The sequence below is a fragment of the Meleagris gallopavo genome, chromosome 7 (genome assembly GCF_000146605.3).
Source record: "Meleagris gallopavo isolate NT-WF06-2002-E0010 breed Aviagen turkey brand Nicholas breeding stock chromosome 7, Turkey_5.1, whole genome shotgun sequence".
NCBI lineage: Eukaryota > Metazoa > Chordata > Aves > Galliformes > Phasianidae > Meleagris > Meleagris gallopavo.
Window position 1 is genome coordinate 10,841,575 of NC_015017.2, and position 21,053 is coordinate 10,862,627.

Below are 21,053 nucleotides of genomic sequence, written 5' to 3' on the forward strand. Positions count from 1 at the left end.
CCTTCAAACATACCTCATATTTTTTCAAAAAAAATCAAAACAAACATTCCAAATGTTCATGTTCATGCAGTGCTCTGAAGATGTAATATACTATACATTGTTATGGAGAATCACTTTTCAAAAGGAAAAAACAAAACAACCATGACCAACTGTTCTGCAAACATTCAAACTCAGAAACCAGGTAACAGTGATGGTGATGAATACAGAACATTACAGTACCTGCCATTGGAAAAGAAAGCTCACCTTCTCTTCTCCAGCGGTGACGACGGATAGAAGCTGTTGTAATGGCAGTTCGAGAAATCCTCGGCACTGTTGGAGTAACTTCTACTTTCAGTACCTTCTGGCCTTCTTGGGATGCATCAGGAGCATCAAAGGGCAGTGAGTTCTTCATGGCATTTGCAACCTAAGATGAAAGTAAAATGCTATACTACTACCACCATTGACCATGTTAACGGCAGTACTAAATCTCTTTGTTGGATCCAGGAGAAACAACCAAGAACTGTTTATTATGCCAGATCCCATCCAGATGGACAGTCCCATCCCCAAGACTCACAGCCCTTAACTAAGTTGAAAAGATCATCACAAGCCTATTCCCAAATTTATAGCCCAATTCTCTCTATTTTTACTTTTTCCATGTAAGCCATTTTGTTCTACATTTGACATTAGTACTAAGATGGTAACAATCTACACAATAAATTCTCCATCCAAATGGATGCAAGATAACAAGAAAAATACTGTTCATGCTGTATGACAAGAATGGTCACAACACAGGAGACAGAAGACCAGTTTCCACTTTCTACCTCCATAGGTCTCTACAGCATGTAGAGTATTTAGCAAAAATAAAGCTGTCATGTACAATGTTTTAAAACTTCAGAAAAAATCGAAGTGAATTTGCCTTGATTTTCCATAATCCTATTGACTTTATACAGCCAACCAGCAATAAATAGACACATTTTAAACCTAACATTACAGCTTCCTTTGTGGATCTCTTGTTTCACAAATATCTGACCTCCCACATGGCTATTAGTTCTCACCTAATGAAGATGAATAAGTAAACTAAGGAGACCATAGATAACTAGACAAAAAATAAAATAAGCATGGAAAATGTATCTAGTTAATCCCTATAAAATCCTACTTATCCATTGTTTCTACAACAATTTAGGTAGTTCCCATTACAGCATATGTTCATCACTATGAAAAGTACGTTTTCTCCTAATGGATATTCCCTTGAATTAGAAAACAAAGTTTAAAAAATAAAATAATTTTGTAATGGAACTTCAGAGATCAGAATGAACTATGACATTGAGAAACATCTCAAATACATGTGCTCTGCAAGTCTTAAATATATGCAATCTATGTGTTAACCATAGGCAGTGGGCATGTAAACTCTTTACGATACAAATAAAACTACAAGGTGACAGTTCTGTCCACGCAAATGAAATGCAGACCTGCTTTAGAATACACAACTTTGAAAGATACTCCACTTTTCTAACAAGGCACAGATATCCTCCCCACCTTCGACCATTTTGTTTTTCTGTTCTATAGCACAAACTTTTTTCTTTTCTTTTCTTTTTTTTAATTGTATAAAACCTTGTGCTAAGCTGATGGAATTGCATCAACTGTTTAGAATCCTGCTAGCCAGCATTTCCTAGTTTTATGCTGGAAGTAACATTTTCATACACTCCTCTCCACATAATGAGAGAATTAAGATTTAAATTTCATCCGTGTTGTCTTGATATTCTGAGGTTGCCAGAGGTGTCAAATGTAAGAGACATTTTATTAATTCCCTAAAACTTTGAAAGCCCACGTGCAACAAATCTGCTTACTTAATGAAGTCATCTTTGATTAGTATTTACAAAAACACAAGTAAGAAGAAATTTACTAAACCACTAAAACATGATTCTATCAGCAGAACCACGTTTGTATGATTTGTCCTGTGAAGATCTCAAAATAATGCTTAATAAAAAATAAATATATCAGTGCATCTAGTATGCCACATAATTTACATGAATTAAAACCATTTAGCAGTATCACAGTAAAATAAAAATTCTAGTACACAAGTCATCCAGCAGCCATGTGAGGAAATGAAACTCATTCAAACAGTAAAGTCAGAAATGACAAGATGTTAACTAGCTCTAAGACTCTTCACTTCTTAGGAAGCTACAGCGGCTGCCACACTGCTGATCCTGAACTTCTCCAGCTTCTGTTGTGATCTTGTAACTCCACACAAAACACCTCTGCTGACTTTGTGTCTGACTTCAAAGTAGCCTAAAGATTCTTGGCACCATTATAAAATACTCTTCATCATTCTACCACTTGTCCACTTCTGATATGGCCTTTGCTACTTAATTCTCTCAGATTCATTGCTTGTTTGCAAACTGCTCTTTTATTCATATGTAGCCCTTCTTCCATGCTGCCATCTTTAAACCTCATTGTGCTCACATACTTGATCTCATTAGAGACTTTGAAGCTCATTTCTGCTGTGCTGACTCAATGCCCATCAAGCTCAATCACATAGTGATTTGCCTTCCAATCCTCTACGTTGCTACAGTTTCAGCCTCTTTTGAATACGTACCCTTTCTCAGTATACAGGATTAAAATCCGAAAATTAGTACTAGTAAAAGCTTTTACAGTAGGACCAGAAAATGACATAGCACTTTTACTTGTGGAGCATTTTAACAACTGGCCCTTTTCAGCAGCACAAATTGTACTTCTGGGGATCAAGGAGAACCATATGAAAATAAAATTAAGCAACAGTAAAACCTGGAAATAATCCAAACAACCACAAGGAATAAAACAAAGCCCTTCTCCATCAGATGGGAAACCAAAAGAGAAGGAAGATGCAAAAAAACCCTTTGCCTTCACTGTTCTTAATACCAAGAGGTATTACTAGTCCTGCACTAAAAGGTGTAGTGTGTCTCATCATTATGACGACTGATCCATAATTAAACAAACAGCCTGTGAACAAAGATATAAAAAGAATCCTACTATGGAAGATCACCTAATTATTAAATGGATTTCAAAGAATTTGTTACTGCTAGGCAATTGTAAGCAGAGACTTGAACTTGATCAAACTAGATGCACAGATGATATTTTATTTGGTGCAGTAATTTGAAGTGCTTAAAAAATACAAAAAATACAAACAGACATACAGTTTTATGCTGCTAAATTATTTACATCTCCTGGAGACTGCAATTAGGTGAAAGGACTCCAACCTTTGAAAAGGTCTGGTGGTTCGAATTTACAGCGTGAGGCCAAAGATACAAAGGTTATCTTTTTATAAATCTGCTGATTTCTTGAAAGGTGCTTTTTAAAAACTGCTGTGAAACAAGCTGTGAAACAAGGCAAGGATCAGAGTAAAGAAAATACACAGATGCATCTGCACATATATGCATGAAAAGCCTGACAATTAGAAAATGGCGGAGGAAGGGGAAGGAAAAAAAAAAAATCAGTGATGACAGCATCAAACAATGGGTTGGAGCAGCAAAATGAATGTTCAAAAAACAGACATTCTAGAAGATTCTTAACAGTCATCTCAAAAGACAAAATGATTAAAAATGAATAATCAGGACTGAAAATTGTCCTATCATCAATTGAATGTTCCAGATCCTCCTACACAACTTTTCAGTGTTGTATTTTGATAAGGTGGTCTATTTCTGCAGGTTCAATATTTAATTTAAAACTTTCAATCTGATGGAGCAATGAGTCATTTTGAAAAGGAACCAGCTATTATAATAATTCAATGGATACCAACCATTTAAAATGCAGGACTCTCAGAAAGCCGGTAGATAAGTTTTGTAGCCAATATTAATTCATCAAGAGAATAATTTTACTTAATTTATTGGAGGAGAGAGTGATGTCAGATTGACACAGAAAAAAACTTTTCCCAATCAATTTTTCTCAGTTACGTAAAAGTAATTAAATTTACTTTTGTTATTTCACAAGAGCACCAAAGGTTTCTGGCCACAATTCAGAGAAACTGAGATAATGTTCTATTCTACTTACTTTATTTTCTTTAACATTCCTTCTTATTTTGAGCCTTGCTCCTACATTTCACACAAAATAAAAACCTTCCATTCTTCCTTTTCCTTTGTCTGTATCCTCCATCTGTATCCTGCTCAGTTTTACCTCTTTCACTATTTTTTTTTTCCTTAAGGATCAAAACAACAATTCTATTGGCAACTAGGGAAAAAAAAATTGATTGTAAGAAAACCACTCTATTGATGGTCAACTGAAGAAGATGAAGATTAAGATTTGTGTTACTTAATTAAAATCTGACACTGAGTCTAGATAAAGCTCCTCCTCTTTTACAGCTCTATCCTGTTGCTGTTTTTCTATTGCATTATTAGTTAAACCACACAGCATATTCTAAAGTCTTCTGAAGGTCTAGATGCAGAAAATACATCCTTTTTACAACCTTTGTCCTGCAATATATAATCATTCAGTTAAGCTTTTTTGAATAAGTCATCAGTAGCTGGTGCCAAAACAACAAACATTTGATCCAACTGTACTACATTGGAAAATACTAGCTTTCTGCATCAACAAGTACTAGGAGATCCCAACATTCATGCAGAAAAAGCACGGTGTAAATAACTACGTTGAAAACACCAGCTGTTAACAAGCACTTGCATTTGGGAATGCAGTGAACAGCCACAAAGGCCTTAAGAGTCCATTTCAGAAACAGTTCCATATTCTTCATAATCAAGTCCATAAATTTCAGTAGATTTTTTTCTTACCAACAGAGGTTGTGAGTAGAGTTCAAGCTGTGCTCTGTAAATTATGTCCTCCAATACCTCCTGGCCGAGATCCCATTGACCATTATATCTAAATGTAAAGAAACAAATTTATCTTCTGTATCTTAGGAACTCAGATTGGCTTTTTTTTCCTACCCAAATTCAGCTCTTTCTTTATGTAGAATGTTTATCAGTTGCATACACACCCAGACTGTCCTCTATTCTGTAGTATAAACAGGTAAGTTTCATATTACTCTTTTTGGTATAATGAAAAAAGATGCTCCCTGTCACCTCAAAGTGAGACAAAGTTGACACTGTAATCAGGACAAATTTAAAGAATGAAAAATGGGGTCATGGTTTACTCAGTTCTTATCAGAAATGGATTTTTGCTACCTCAAAAGCTACTGGCATTCAAGAGGACTGCATTTCAACAGGTTATCTTGGCATCCAAGCTCATCATGCTTGTTAACAGAACGTTATCTGATGGTAGTAAAAACTCAGGAAAAGATGAAGCCAAGAGCTTCCTTCTCTCCAGTACCTGGTGCTGGTCCTTCACCACCTACTCCAGTGCTGACAAAGACATTTTCAAATTATCAGTTGGCTGAGTAAGTAACAGGAAATACACTAACCAAGTTAGATCCTTGTGTCATATTGGGTTAAATTCATTTATCCAATTTTAAAACAACAAGCATTGATATTTTAACTCACTTTTATTACCAAAAAAAAAAAGGTGTACTTACATAGCATAATAGACACCTGTGAGCAGCTGCACCATGAAGTCAGGGTCTAACACCACTCTACCACAGTGTTCTTTCCAGCGTTTCTCATGCTGCCGTGGAAATCCACTCACACACAGCCTGAAAAAATATACCATTGCACCACAATGTTAACCCCACTGTTACTTCAAACTAAGAATAGTTTTCTTTTAAAACCTGTTCTTCAAAACATAAACTCACAATGTAGAATATTCTTATGTTGTTGCTCTTCCAATCATTAAAGCAGTTTAACAACAGTGCCTTGACATATAACTTGCTGATAATCCAGAGATAATTCCCATAAAGCCATTAATTCTGTTTTCTTCAAATCATAATCAATTTCTAAAAACTGCTAAGATACCAATGACAAGACTCTCCCAGAAATTCAATTAACAAGCCCAATTTTCTACACAGGAAACATTTCAGTGGTATAGAGACATACCATCTCCCATTTTATGTACGCTGTTGCTTAACAAAGATACCTTATTCTTGAGAATTACTTTCAGCTGCCTTTTATTACAAATAAAATCAAAATCAGTTACCGCCCTTGACAAAAGGCCTGCCTTGTCACATACTGCATTGACTCTGCTGTTAAAAAAAAAAAAACAACACACCAGATACGTTTATTCAGAACTCTGACATCCTGACATATGTAGAACATAGAAACAATGCATGGATATTAATACATTCAATGTAAATGTTGCCTGTTTCTCTAATCTAGTAATCCAGAACTGTGTACATTAGTTTTCTCCCTTAAAACTGGGAAGATTAGACTTCATGAGCACATACTGAGACAAGGCAAAACAGAGAAAAGTTATGAAAATATCAGCTAGCCACCAAAAGAAAACAACCCAAAGCCTTCAAGAGAAAAACAAAACCACAACATAAAGAAATGTCTCACTGTATTAATGGGAGTGTTTATTAACTAACTGTGTTATCAGAAAATGACAAAAAATGAAAGTTAATATCTAAAAGGTCTCCGAGCTATCAGCTTTAAACTGAAACCCATGCAATCTATTGTTTTGCAATATGATCTGATGCTTCAGTAACAAAAACTGTGGTCCAAGTTCATCCTGGAAAGCAGACAGTACCACAGTTGGAATTATCTGCTGACTATGTGTAGTCCAGTCTTTCCAACAAGGCAAGGTACACAGACCCAAGTCAGTATAATAATGGCTTTTTAGGCTGTGCTGCAGACCAGGAGCACAAAAGCTTTGAGAAGAAACCACAAGGTAAAGCTTGCATACAGTTACACAAGGAGGATCCAGGATGTTTACTTTTCAAGATCATTCCACTTTTTGTAGAACAAAATGATTCCTGCTCTAATTATCCATGACTTAGATTATAAACTACTATAAAATTAGCGAGTGTAATACTCAGAATGGAGTTTACTGTACAGTTCCATTAACATGTGCTCAAATGAGAAACGTCACTGCTTGTTTTAGCTGAATGAAAACAGTTGTGGAAAGTTAAATTTAGAAAGTTAAGAAAATGACTGCAATTTATAATCAAAGTTGAAACGAGACTGTTGTATTACACATATTACACACTATGATGGCATAACACAAGACAAAAACATGCAACTTTTACTCAGTTCATAATAAAATAACCTTGTTGAAAATAGTTTGCTACATCCAAATTATTGCTGTTGCTGCACTGTTTCAAAAAAAACCAAACAATTCCTATGTTGTCTCTCCCCACTCTAACTGAAGAGTAGATCTAATTTTCAAAGGAAAATTCAGCATATTTGTTAAATCCAGCATAGTTATACTTCAAATGAAAATGGTGGAATCACACCGAGAAGTGACCAGTTCCCATAATAAATGTGATGAGAGAAGCAGCCTATCATCCTTCCTGAATGTGTGTTAGTACAGAATATACATTTGTCAGAAGCTAGTCTGATCCTTTAAAGTTACGTAACTGAATTGCATGTAATTAATTTCTTTCATGGCAGTATTGTGCTGAAGAAAAAAAGCTAAATTAAACATTTTTAAAGAGCTCCATCTGTTTGGGTATTGGAGTGAATTGATTTCATTTCAAACAAAATTGCTGGTAGAAACTGGCAGATGGAAATATCAGAAATACTTCAGATTTTTCAGAGCATAAAGCAGGGATCTTTGCCAACCAGATGCTTTTAAGACTGTTCAAGCAGAAGATTATATAAAGGACGTGTGTAAGAGTTTGAGAAATCACAGTACTGAATTCTCCAGAAAATGAGATATCATTACTGAGGAGGACAAAACAAAACAAAATACATAATCTAAAACATGGAACACTGTAACAGCACTTCATATAAACTATTCTGAGGAACAAGAAGTCAATATTTGGAAGCAGAAGAAACTAAAAGGTTTCCTCACAATATTTTGAAGCTAGCCATACTGAAAAGTGCCTGAATGATATGTAAATTCAATAAATACAGATCAATCTGAGTAGGTTCAGAAAATTTTGCCCCATTTTTTTTTTTTCCTCCAGATAACAAAAGGTTAAATAAGTGGAACAAAATCCAACACAGGAGTAAGATGATCCAAGCAGAGCATCAAATTTTCAATTAAGTTGCAGAAGTAACCAAAAGTTGCATTTAGTAACTTAAAACGTATAATAGGTTCATTTACTTTTTTCTGCTGGATGAATATTTAGAAATCTAGATGCACCCTGCAAGACTTTTAAAGGCAAGTGTCTCACCTGGAACCCATCCTACAAAGTGATTGGTAAGAAGAGGCAGGCATATAGACAATAGCAGAATTGTAGCACAGCATGAGAAAGCTCAGCACCTCAAACCTGAAAAGAGACAAGATCATGATCTTGCATGGTTTAAATTTTTAATATTCCATCCAAAAATGTAAAAAATTTAAAAAATTCCTACAACTCAGTTTGAAAGTCACCTCAAAGGAAAAAGTGTCATAAATAAGCACACAAATCCCGAAACCCTCTTCCACTATAACTCATTAACTTGAAACAGGATATTAAAGGTTCACTTTAAATTATTACTGAAAACCATTAGCATATGCAGGAATTATTGAGGAAATGACATGTCATAAAATTTGTCCAGGTTGCTACAGAGCTGGACAAGTCTGCAACATTTTAAAAATTTTATTATTAGGTTTCCCAGAGCTACTTTTAAACACATGCGAAGCTGAGAGTCACTAGAACAGCAGAGCACTGAACCAGTTCAGAATCTGCTCTTCAGTGTGCAAGAGACTTCACTAAAAAGGCTGGCTGCAGTTACTAATAATGAGTAGAGCCCCAGTCTACATGTCCTCATGAAGCAGAAATAGGAAACTTCATGGTTAAGGTTTTCCATCCTCACTTCTTTCTATGCACTTGGCTCCATTCCTTCCTTTCCTGTGGTAAAGGCAATGCCAGACTTCTGTTACGCATTCAGTAAAATCTGAGTTGACAGGCATGAACTCAAAAGATATTTCTCACAGACACAGAGATTGCAAAAGTCATTCTCATCTAAATGAACACAAAGTTGGAAGCAAAAACAAAAATATTCCCCAGGTTTACTGATTTGCACTCTCTCATAATTTCCAAGCACAGAAAGGACTGACTGCAATCTATTAGGTCTTAATGTTTAATGACTTCTTGACTGTAGTGAAGCACCACAAACATTACAATGCATCCAACCTACCTGTTCTGTGCTGTGAAGGTTTCTCTTTGAGGATGAAGATCACTGTAAACTACTCTGATGAGATCATGCTGACAGAGAGCTCCTTCAGTTAAAGCCATGGATCCAATAGTAGAGGGCTGGAAGTATGGGGTGGGAGGGAAGAGAAAACAAATCATAAGTAAAAGGTCTCCAAAAGCATTGAAATTCCTAATAATAAAATCATAGAACGGTTTGGGTTGGAAGAGACCGTTAAGATCATCTGGCTCCAACCCCCTGCTATAGGCCTCTAGGGTGTCAACTGCACCATTCAGCTTGGTGTCATCTGCAAATTTGCTGAGGGTGCACTCGATCCCACTGTCACCTACAAAAATGTCAAACAACATCAGCCTCAGCACCAATCCCTGAGGAATGCCACTCGTCATCCGTCTCCACTTAGATGCTGAACAATTGACCACAACTCTCTGAGTGCAGCCCCCCCAGCCAATTCCTTAACCAGTGAGTGGTCCATCCATCAAATCTATTTTTCTCCAATCTGGCAACCAGGATGCCATGTGGGACAATCATCCAAGTCAAAATATAGAGTTGTCTTTAAAAAATGAAAATAATTACAAAATCTAAAAACATGACATGATTTCATTATCATAAAAAGCAAATGAGAGTCATCTAAAGTACGTTTGTTCTAATTGCACAGGCCTTTTGTACAGCAACTATAGAGAAGGAAAAATGAATCCCAAGTTCAACTTGCGTTAATGAGGAGTTACAAAAGGAAATGGACTACTTTTAACCTAACACTTAAGAGGCAATCCATTTGCAACTACAACATAACTAACATAACTAATCTCTATACAAAGTGGGCACTGTCAGTAACCATTTTACAACAACTACATTTCTATTATTGCTACTGATTTAGATTGCACCAATTACTCCAAGAAAGGAGCACTGAAAACAGGATGCACCAAAATAGTCTGTTGTTCCAAATGGATGCAGTTTTCATTGCTCTGATAGACCCAAGTCTAACTTACCATACCAGCTCTCTTACCTCATGATATATTGAGGGTTTAGATAATGAAGGGATGGTGAAAGATAAAACTTTGTTGTTTCCATCTTTGTCAGCAATTTCCTGAATTTAAAACAAACAAAAAAAAAAACAGGAGAGCAAATAAAAAATGAACAACCATAAAAAAAAAAAAATACACCAAAAAACAAAACAACAAAAAAACACAACAGAACTAAGACAGGATCTAGAAAACTTACAGAATTCCTAAAATGTATTTAGAAAGTAAGAAGTTAGATGCTCTGATAAGACCTAATGGGAAAGACCTTCATGATTTACTGCACTTAGAAAAAAATCATTGGCTCCTTGATCTTTCTGGCTTTGTTCAAAACCAAGAAGTGAAAGCTTCTCTAGCCCGTTACATTATGACATTTATGTATAATAGAATTGCATAGTGGAGCAACGCTAAACTTGAAACATAAATATATAGATGCATGAGGGCTGATGAGTCACTTGCTGCCAAAGGGCAGTACTTCAAAATAAATGCAGTACAGAAAAAAGGTGAAATCAAGGAGACCAGTGAAGTCTCCTCAGGAATTCTATTAGTAAGAAATACACAGTGTTTTCTCAAAAGGCTTTCAAACCAATTAGATTTTATAGTTGACAGGATACTTACTATATAAGCAAAACCAGTAGTTTTTAAAACCAATAAACTAAAAGCAATTATACAGGAATGTACCAGAAAGCAGTCTAAAATCATGCTGTGGTAGGTTTTACAATCTGTAGCCAGTATTCCACATCAGAACAACATGCAGTGCACTGGGAGTTAATTCTTTAACACTGCAGCTCTGGCCTCGGAAGGGAAGAGTGACCTACAGATCCCAGAAGATTTCACTATTCCATTTCCATTTTCTGGTTGGCGAGAAAGATAAAACTGACTGCAACTCATGAAACCTTTTGCCTCTTTTTGCCTGCCTCGGCTCTGTGTGCTCGCTGGTCATCTTGCCCACAGCATTAGAGCAAGGCCTTCGGTTTTTGAATATTCTCTCTCATTTATTTGATTTATTAACTTCAATTCCAATAAACTTGTATTTTACTACTATAATTAGTAAACTAAGTTTGTTTTCCTGCTCAGATTGTTGCTGCTGTTTTTTGCTGGTTTGTTTTTTTCCCTCTTTCATTCCTTTCCCTTTCTTCCCCCTTTTGGGTGAGTGGGCTTGTGGGTTCACTGTCCTCATCACAGACACAGATCTAGAGATAAAACCGTGACACATGCCTTTCCACTTTGTACTGTAAATTTTTAAACAGTAAGTTGAACCAACCAAGTTTATATGAAATCCTAGTCCAAGGTTGCACAGTACTTAAAGTGGGCTTTAATGGTCAGAAGGGGAAGAGAACTGATAAAATTTAACAGAATGCAAAAAATCTATTGTTGTCCTTCCAAAGATTGAGAAAATAACCTCACTCTTGTAGTGTCTGCAGATGAGCAGAAAAATATCAACAACAAAACCAAAGAAAGAAATGGAGCTATTGTCCATTTTGAGGTCTCTTTCTTTAGCATCCCTAAAGAATAAGAATCACGAGTTTCAAAAGGAACCACTAATAGGACTTCTATGAGAAAATTAATGCCAAAGATAAATAGTCAACCTAGCAAACAGTATCAAAAATCAGCAAGCACCCTCTTCATTTCTATCAGCATAAATATGTTAGAGGTGATCTAGACACATAGCAGTGATTTTTTTAATTTTTTTAATTTTTTAATTTTTTAATTTTTAGAGAATCGGTCTCATCAGTCTCATCATAGCTACAACAAAAACACAGTTAAAGGAAGAAGTTCACTAAAATATGTAGAATGAAGGACAATAGTTTGGTATTATATGCTTTATAGTTACATAATATGGAAACTCCTATCAAGGAATGCCTTTCTTAGCCATATTGCTAAATTTGTCAAATAACCTCTTAATACAAAAATAAAAATTTTCAGGAAAAGGTAAGGGTATAAGAGAAAGGATATAACAAACAACTGTTAACTCCAACAGCCAAACCTAATTACCTACAGTTTCTTTCACTTACTCTTAAAATCACACTTCCACTCAAGACAGTGCCTCAAAAGCACACATGCATCTAAACACTAACATGCTTAGTAGTTTCAGCTTCAAACTGCCATTAAAAAATAAACTATTCAGAGGGAAGAGAGAGTGGAAGACAGGAAGACTGACCAATCACATATTGATATGCATGTAAAAATTGTATGTTTCAACATTAAGGAGGGCTACTTCATCTTCTTATGCACACAATTATGCAACACTAAGAAAACGTATGAAATGATCCTTTTGAGTTAAAATGTTTGCTCCAAGTGGTTTTACAATCAGTAACAAATATTTCTGCAAAACTGCTTTTACTAAACCTTCATCACATTACACTTCTTTCTAAATATGCTTTTATGCAGTCATATTATAATTTCATATATACATCTTGTTCTAATAATTTATTCCTACCAGACAGCGATGCAAAACCTCAGATCAAACTTTCCTCAGCCAACTCCCCTCACCTCACTTACCAAGTTGTAAATGCCAAGCAGCAATGCTTCAATGCAACCATTACTTTGCCTATCCCTGCTGGCAGTAAGACGCAGATATACCCAGATCAGCTCTGGCAAAAACTGCAGTGTGAATCTCTTCAGCCGAACTTCAGAACTACGGTATAGTTCAAAGAGCTGGTGGCAAACAGGCTCCAGGAGCTGTGAAAAGACAAAAATGGTAATTAATTACTCTTAGGCTTCCCTAATGAAAGAGAACGCAATACCAAATATATGGGCTATACAATGCAGCCACTGTAGTCAGTAAAGATGACATCCCTCAATGTCAAGTAAATGAATGAACCAAAACAGTATTTGTGTTCATTTCAAGGAGGTCTGTAAGTATAGACTTGAGTGGAATTGATATACAGAACTGGAAATGTAGCCTTACTACACAACCATCTTGCTCTTTAATAATACTGTTTTCTAGGATTGCCAGTATGAGATTTGTATACAGACACTAATTTAAGGTATGTGACAGATTAATGGCTTGAACTACATGGAACACACAGTGCTGTTATAATATTTAGAAAAGTAGAAAAAGGTTGGAGGTTAGAAGCTGCTGAAGACAAGTCTATTGATAGGAGCACAAATTAATTTCTTACCTACTCATTCTAGTCTCAAGCCCAACAAGTACATATTTGCTCAATATAATACAAACAACACAATAATTTGTCTGGTCATCAGGATCCCAGAATTTCATGTAGAATTCACCATCACTGCTCAGCTGTGTTGTATGAAGAAGGACTTCTCTGGTTTGTTGTGAACTATCTTCTAAAACCCCTTTAACAAGTCCCTCGCTACCAGCAGAGGAAAGGGAGAGATCTTTCTACTTGAATTTTGGATAAACATACAATGCCATAAATCTGTATGACTGTAAAACTTAACATATACCTATTTAGACTTCAATATTTTACTCCAGTACATCACAGACAGCATAAGTTTTGACAGAATTTCTATCGAGATAGCTGCTTTAAGAGAGTACCAATTTTACAATGCCCAAGAAAAGATAAACACAGTTCCATTTCTAACACACAGTACCCTGGTCAATGAAGCAGGCTAATTACACCACTGATTATGTAAGTCATAACATCACATCTGTGTAAAATAAAACTTCGCCAGCAGTCAAATCTCTTCTTGTGCTAGGCTTGGTGTAAGTACCTTGTGTAACAAGTCTTCTGATGGACAGCCTAGTTACTCTAAGCTAAAAGCCTGTTTTTACAGCAGAAACAAAGGCAGACTCCTTCAATGAGGAAAGGAAGAAAGCTATCACTAAAACTGCTGACAGCAAAGTTCAGTACTCTGGAGCACAAAGAATTTTATTAGCTATGAATATAAAATACCTCAAATACTACATTTTTTTAAAAAATTTAGAACTGAATGAAAATATAAAGCTAATACCTCAACCATTTTGACAGAAAAGGCCCTAGCATAAACCGGTTTATTTAGTACATTTATTCTAACATTTCACACATGCATAATACCTTATGCTTCAATGACTTACAAGTAAATTGTTCTAATATTCACTCCATGCAAATGCTATCTAAAAGTAACACTAATTATTAAAAGCATTTGTTACAGTAGATGTTTTAGTCCTTAGAGACTGAACTGTATTCTCATTTTATGAAAGTCTAGCACTGTTTAGACCCTCATCCAAACAAAAAAGAGAGGTTAATAAATAATTCAGAGATCACCAAACACGTTTATGTTTTCTTTAAAAGAAAATACAAACAGGAAGCTAGTGTTAAAAATAAAAAAGGAATCTGTATGGAAATAAGAAATACAAATGCATCTACGAGGAGATAACAGGTATAAGATGAGCTAAACAAACATTATCAGAGACTAGATATATACAGTAGCATTGCTACTAATAGCACTTGTATTAGATTAGAGATGACAGCAGCCCAAAGCCGTTTCCTATTTGAAATTAGTCAGTCTAATCCAAATCTCATTAAAAACAGTGGAAAAGAATAATTTATTTTAGCTAAAGTCAGAGTAGACTTGACCAGAGTTAATTCTACTTAGTTACTGAGATAATTCTACTGCCCTTCAAATGAAAGTTTTATAAAATTAGTCTTAATTTAGATTGTGCTGCCTAGAGAGATACAGGAACATCCAGTCAGTGGTACTGCAAGCCTGTAAATACTCTTCATATCTCATCACTGTGACATCAATTGTGCAAAAGAGTTAACAACTGCAGCAAGCCTTTTTCAGCAAATTCTTCTAGTCCCAATGTTCAGAAGACATTAGATAAACAGAGGAAATGGAACATTTATCACCAGTAATGAATGTATAAATCAACAGGCATAAACTTTTTCAATTCCAGAAGATCTTTCTGTACAGTATTAAAGTAACCTGGGTAGAATAGCTAAACAAGCTAAGAAGTCTTTTGGAATCACATTTCTTTTCCGACAAATCAAAAGCTTCCATTAGAAGAGCTCTCCTATTGGCATAGAGAGCAATTAGCATAACAAACAAAAACAGTATTTTTACTGACATAAACACAATAAGTGATAATGATGCGATTTGCAGATCTCATTTTTGCACCTCAGGGAGATGCACACTAGTCATGTTTTAAGGAAGCTGACTGTTTGCTTTCACATTTGGCCTGTTTTATGAGGTTGTCACATCTTAAAGAGTCATTACCATATCTTGAAGTTCAAAACTCAGTATAAAATGCATGACAAAGACTGGAAATGCTTGCTTTTTTAGATTAATTAAGGCACAACAGAAAATAACACACTCATTTTAGGCTTAAGTATAAAACAATGAATGAAGTTAGTTGTTATCTGAAGAGTACTATGTCTGGAAAATGCTTGGCATTGCAAAGGCCATCATTTCGTTTCAAGGCTGAGCTTTCCAGGTTAAACTGAAATAGCTACACATGAGTAGTCAGTATTTAGATTTCATTACTACATTAATTTAAGATTTATAAAATATTTCTATAACTATAAACCAATTTAAAAAATTAAGAAACTATATGAATGTAACAGTCCTTCAAAACTACTTTATCTTAGAAGGCAAATATTAAGCAAAAAATAAAATAAAAATATACTACTCAGTTAAACAAGCCACTCATGAGAAATAAATAAATAAATAAATAAAAAATAAAAAAAATCACACATCTCTATCTAACCTCCTGTTCCAGCCATTATCTTTATCATATTAAGAAACCCAGGGAATTTCCTAACAAGTACAAATAACAGTTGTATTTAACTTGACAGTTCGCTTGCCTTCAGTTGTTAGCTCTGAAATTGGTAGGTAGGTGGCAAACAAGAAAAACACCTTAGTTGCTTAGTTTGGTTCTTAAATTCATGCTAAATCAACAGTCCTAGTCTTATCAAGAGAGTACTGACTTTGGCAAAATTAATATTTGCCCCAAACAGTAACCTCCCTTTTAAAAATTTTTATAGTGGTTCACAACACAAGCTTTTGCTTCATAAGCAATCAGTTACCTTTCTAAAAAAAAGAAGAAAAAAAAACAGAACCCATAAGGGACTTAAAAAAAAAAATACTCAGTCAAAACAAAATATTGCCACAGAATTACACAAAGTAATTTATTACATACTTTTGTGAGAGGTTTCTGTATGGTTATACTCCTTACATGTAAGTTCAGAAATACATACTTAACAACCTTACAACCTTAACAACCAGAACTTGAAGTTAGTCTCAAATTTGGGATCATGCATCTTATATTTGAGATCAGAATCAGGCCCTATTAAACACCATGAGCAGCTCCAAAGAGTAGAATTAGACAAGCAGCAATGTGCAGTAACTTAAAATCACTCTCAGACACTTAAGAATATGCTCTTTTGACAAATCTGGTTCTTTGTATTGTAAAAAGTAAACCAAATGCTTATTCTCAGAGCAAAGGACAGCAATTAGATACTCTGAAGTCTACAGACACATACAGGCAGAGTGCATCTATGATGCTCAAAAGTAACAGTAGCAATGATGGCTTCAGGTCAGAGAGTAACAATAGCTTCAGAATAAAGAAAAACCTCACTATGCAAGTTATTTGTAACACAGAAACAACCGATAACACCTAGGAAGTGGGGCTCTTTTTGCATGAGAATTATGTAATCCCCTCTAAGCTCAATCAAGCATCCAGCTTCCAAAAACTGAGCTGTATTTAGGAAAATAAAAAGCTTCCTTAGTGCGCGTGCTTGCCATTAAATCTATAAATACAAAAGAGATCACAGATGATAAACCAAGTATTTTGAAGCATTTTATCTGAAACAGTTTACACTGCAGAGCAGTATACTTCCTTAATTCATTTAGAAGGTGCATTTCAAACACTTTTCCAGAAATGATCATAATAAAAGCCATTGGAGTGGAAAGCATAGCTTTAGCATTATTTTCAAAATGAATTATAGACAAGGGTAAGATAATTTTTAATTGTATTTATATTTTGAGGTCCTGTTTCTGCACATCAAAAACATCATACTAGTATAAACAAAAGATTGCTTATTTTAACTGCATAAAGTGAGTTTTACACCAATTCTTTCTTCCACCGTTATAAGCCACCAGGTAAGATGCACATCAGACCTATCAGGTTCTCACTGTAAGTCCTACTTTGTTGCACCTGAAAGACGCTTTCTCGCCAAAGAAGCAACTTTACTGTCTGTAAACTGTCAGATGTGAGAAGTAAAATTGAGCAGACAGTATAAACTGTATTCTGGGGAGAAGATGAGGTTGGCCTTATCAGAAAAGCACTGAAGTGAATGTCAAAATTGAAAAGAATAATAAGAGGGATAGTACCCCTGTCAGACCACATCAGAAAAGACATTTTTCCTCTCCAAGTTCTCTACGTTTAGTTATAGAGGTGGAAGCCATACAACTGCAAACAAATGTTTACTTAAGTCTCCTACCTCATTATTTGGGTCTTGAATGACTTTATAAAGAGCTGGTACCAGTGTTTTTTTTCGGTGCAGTGTAGCTGCATAGCTGGAAATTTGCGTTTCAGGTAATGCCTAAATAATAATAAATAAAAAAAAGTTACTCTGATAAATCAGTGTACACAAGTACAAATGCATTTATCCTCATCCCAATTCCTGAAGCTGAATAAATTTTAGGACTTGTTATCTAGTTCATTCAGTACCAGTTCTGCTCCATATAAACAGCATTTGGGGGCAACACAGCAACATTCAGGGTTATCTTCAAAAGCAATTTCAGATGTACCTTTCATAAAATTATTTGATCCGACTTGAAATGAAGACACTTCGTTTTCTCAATATTCCTTATTTAATGGGCACTTTCCAAAGATCAGTTGATTAGTCAACTATAGCCTAAAGCTCCACCACTGAATTATGTCTGTACATTTTGCATCTCTGGCTCCTCAGCAACACTATATTCCTTGTAACACTATATAATGAATTTTTATATCAGTGATTAGAGGAATTATTATTAATTTAAATAACAGATTAATATTCTATCAATCATGAAATCCCATCTGCCTGCTTATGCATTATCTGCTGTTTCATCCACCATAAATATAAACAAGCAAAACAGCTTAAAAATACTTCAGATTCTTCTTGAAACAACTCATTTTATGTAGACTAATGGAATAAGCAGCCAAACATTTTCTTTGGTATTTTAAAGGGAAATTAAAGAAGCCGCTCAATCAGGAATGCAGATAGCATTATCCAGCTATCAGTTACATTCAGTCAACTTGATTTACACAATAAGATATGCCTTAAAAATCCCATTGTTATAACAGGCTATGTTTGGTTGTTTGATACAATTAAAAAAAAAAAAAGAATTAAAAATTGCTATTGGGACTATGCATTGTATATTAGGTACCAGTTGAGTTATTTACACCTTTGCACATGTTACTAATTATAAGAGCTTGAAAGATAAAGTAATCACATGTAAAATGTTACCAATGGTACAGCTATCATTCCTCTCAGCGCACCTTGAACTCCGACAGCCATTCTTCCACCACACCCCGTTCTGATCCCAGCATTTTCTCACTTCTATATCTTCTCTCTTACCTTTACAAGAAAAAGGAAGAAAAAAAAAAGAAAGTAAGGAAGAGTTCTGGTAGAAAAATTTGGTTCTGTAAAATCCTAATCCAATGAAAGCCTATTAATAAATTCCCAAAAGATTTATATCCAACAAGATGAAAAGTGGCATTCCTGACAACTGGTCCCATTTTCAAACAATAACAAAAAACTGTTGTCTTCAGATTCATCTTTTAAACTACTGCACTATAATGGAGGAGAAGGAAAAAGAGGGACTTTGTGCTTCAGGCCAAAATGTACGTTATTTAACACAAACACATCATGCCATTCTTGCTCCCTTATCAAATACAGCACAAAGAAAAGAGAAGCAGACCAAAGTCAACAGCATCATGGAACAAATGATGTGAGATGATGTAAAGTTAGTTTTAGATACATGTAGGAAAGCAGCTTCATAATAACAGTTAATTTCTAATATTTCACTCCCTAAAGCTTGTTCTTAAAAGAATTGTGCAGCCTGAAATAAAAGCTTCAAGATTTAGCTCTTCTAAAAATATGCTGGAATGCTCAGGAAAAAAGAAAACTGTCAAGGACAATTGTTTCTATTGTTTTCCATTTCCATCACAGTAGAAGTTTAACATGTTTACAATTTCTACATATTGCTGATTTGCTTTCGATTTTTTTTTCTTACCTGCTCATACTTACTGTGCATAGATAGCTTCCCTTGTTAAAAAAACACACCTACTGAGAAACCTGTCCTAAGTGGGACAAAGTACGTGTTCTGTTGATACACAAGATCAAAACACTAAACACTGGGCCTAAACCATCCTTCTTCCAAGTACAATTTGTTTGAAAAACAAAACTCAGTTTCCTTAGTTCACAGCAGTATTATTACACAACTTAATCCAAGAAACCAGCACAATCTGTTCTGACCACCTTAGAGGCAGAACAAAAGGCACAAACAAAAGCAATCCTTTGGCTCTTCATACTGTGTTGTATAGGAGAGCCTCCGTGTGCCTGTACTGAGAGGAAGAGCTGCGGTCAGGAACAGTACCTGACACAGACATTTACGAAGACCTTCAGACCTAACAAGCAGCAAACAGAGCAGATAAAAAAAAATGAAGTGTAACAAAGATGATGTTATTCTCTCTGTACACACAGTTCCCTTCCAGCATCCCATGCTGGGTGACTTATTTGTCAATTCCAGTTAAATAATAAGAGTTCTCCCAGCTCCTTTAGATTACTGATTAGATCTTAGATTTTGATGTGGCGTACATAGACCTTAACATTCTGATAACCAAATAAAGAAATTAAGAAATTGGAAGAGCTTTCTAAAAAAAAAAAAAAAAGAGCAGAAGAGATTTAGGTCAGACACAATCACTCTGTTGCAGAAGAAGAGAACTATCTTGCGTACGTGTCTATGAGCCAGCAGGGTTTTCTGTTTGTTTCAGTTTTTTGAACACTGTAGTGCATTTCTGATTATATAGTTAATTCCATTGGTTACATACTGGAAATTTTAAAAACATTTAACTCACACTCCTGGCTTTACTAAAACACAAAGAATCTAACAGGGTTTTGAGCTCGTTGTGTATATTAAAGTTTTCCTTTCAACCACTGTTTGTGGGTCACAACAAAGCGATTGGGATAAAGCTCGTACCCTGAGTATGAAGTGACAGGGGGGGAAAAAAAAAAATCTTAAGGGGATTGAAGCTGTAAGGAATTCAGATGGACTTAGATTACATCTTCAATCTACTGAACTTCTCACTGCCCTGAACTATGAGGGAAAAAAACAAACAAACAAAACTAATTACAACTATTTTCCTTGCTCTCAATCAATTATTGCCTTATTCTTCAGAGAGAAGCTTGGATTTGCTAGCCAAGGGATAAAAGAGAGATGAATAAATTGCTATTCAGAATGTTCTGAGGCTTTTTAAATTCACCTGGTAATGCAACTCAACATACTTACTTGGGCAAACTTTCATCCACAAAAAAGTTACAGAAAACTAAAGCCTCTAGTCACAACTTAACTACTAATGACAGTAGAGAAACTTGCAAGAACATCAATCAGAAGGAAAACTTCAAGAAGAATGTCCTGAAAAGGAATAAACTAAGAAGACAATAAAATGTAAGGACTTCTTGGAGCCGTATCAAACATGAGACAGTGATTCTTAGTTAAGGGACATCAAGAGTTTGGCTTTCACAGGACCAGCAATTTAACAGCAGCCTGAACAGAAACAAGTAAGTGAAAGGATACTGTATTTTAAGACATATTTTAGTTACTTTTTTTGTGTTCTTTGTTAGAAGATGATCTAAGTACATAACAGTTAGGTGCAATAAAGCTGTCACCCATTGTCAGATATATTTATCACACTTTCCAAAAAAATCTATAACCATCAGCTACAAAGCATTCCTTTAAAAAAAAA

General features: G+C 35.2%; 1 protein-coding gene across 4 annotated transcripts in view; it reads right to left on the reverse strand.

The window, feature by feature from the left end:
* FAM126B (family with sequence similarity 126 member B) overlaps positions 1–21,053 on the reverse strand; it is a 59,410-nt gene that overhangs the window by 12,099 nt on the left and 26,258 nt on the right. For 3 of the 4 annotated variants that reach the window (XM_019617003.1, XM_010713439.2, XM_010713436.2), the window contains exons 4-12: positions 18,585–18,663; positions 17,542–17,643; positions 12,653–12,832; positions 10,138–10,218; positions 9,120–9,235; positions 8,171–8,266; positions 5,474–5,590; positions 4,737–4,824; positions 244–403 (exon numbers count right to left, since the gene is read on the reverse strand). In XM_019617003.1, the coding sequence (XP_019472548.1) occupies positions 244–403; positions 4,737–4,824; positions 5,474–5,590; positions 8,171–8,266; positions 9,120–9,235; positions 10,138–10,218; positions 12,653–12,832; positions 17,542–17,643; positions 18,585–18,635 (991 nt within the window). In that variant the 5' untranslated portion in view covers positions 18,636–18,663. Of the gene's footprint in view, positions 1–243; positions 404–4,736; positions 4,825–5,473; positions 5,591–8,170; positions 8,267–9,119; positions 9,236–10,137; positions 10,219–12,652; positions 12,833–17,541; positions 17,644–18,552; positions 18,664–21,053 lie in introns of all 4 variants that reach the window. The other variant, XM_010713437.2, reaches the window with a different exon arrangement.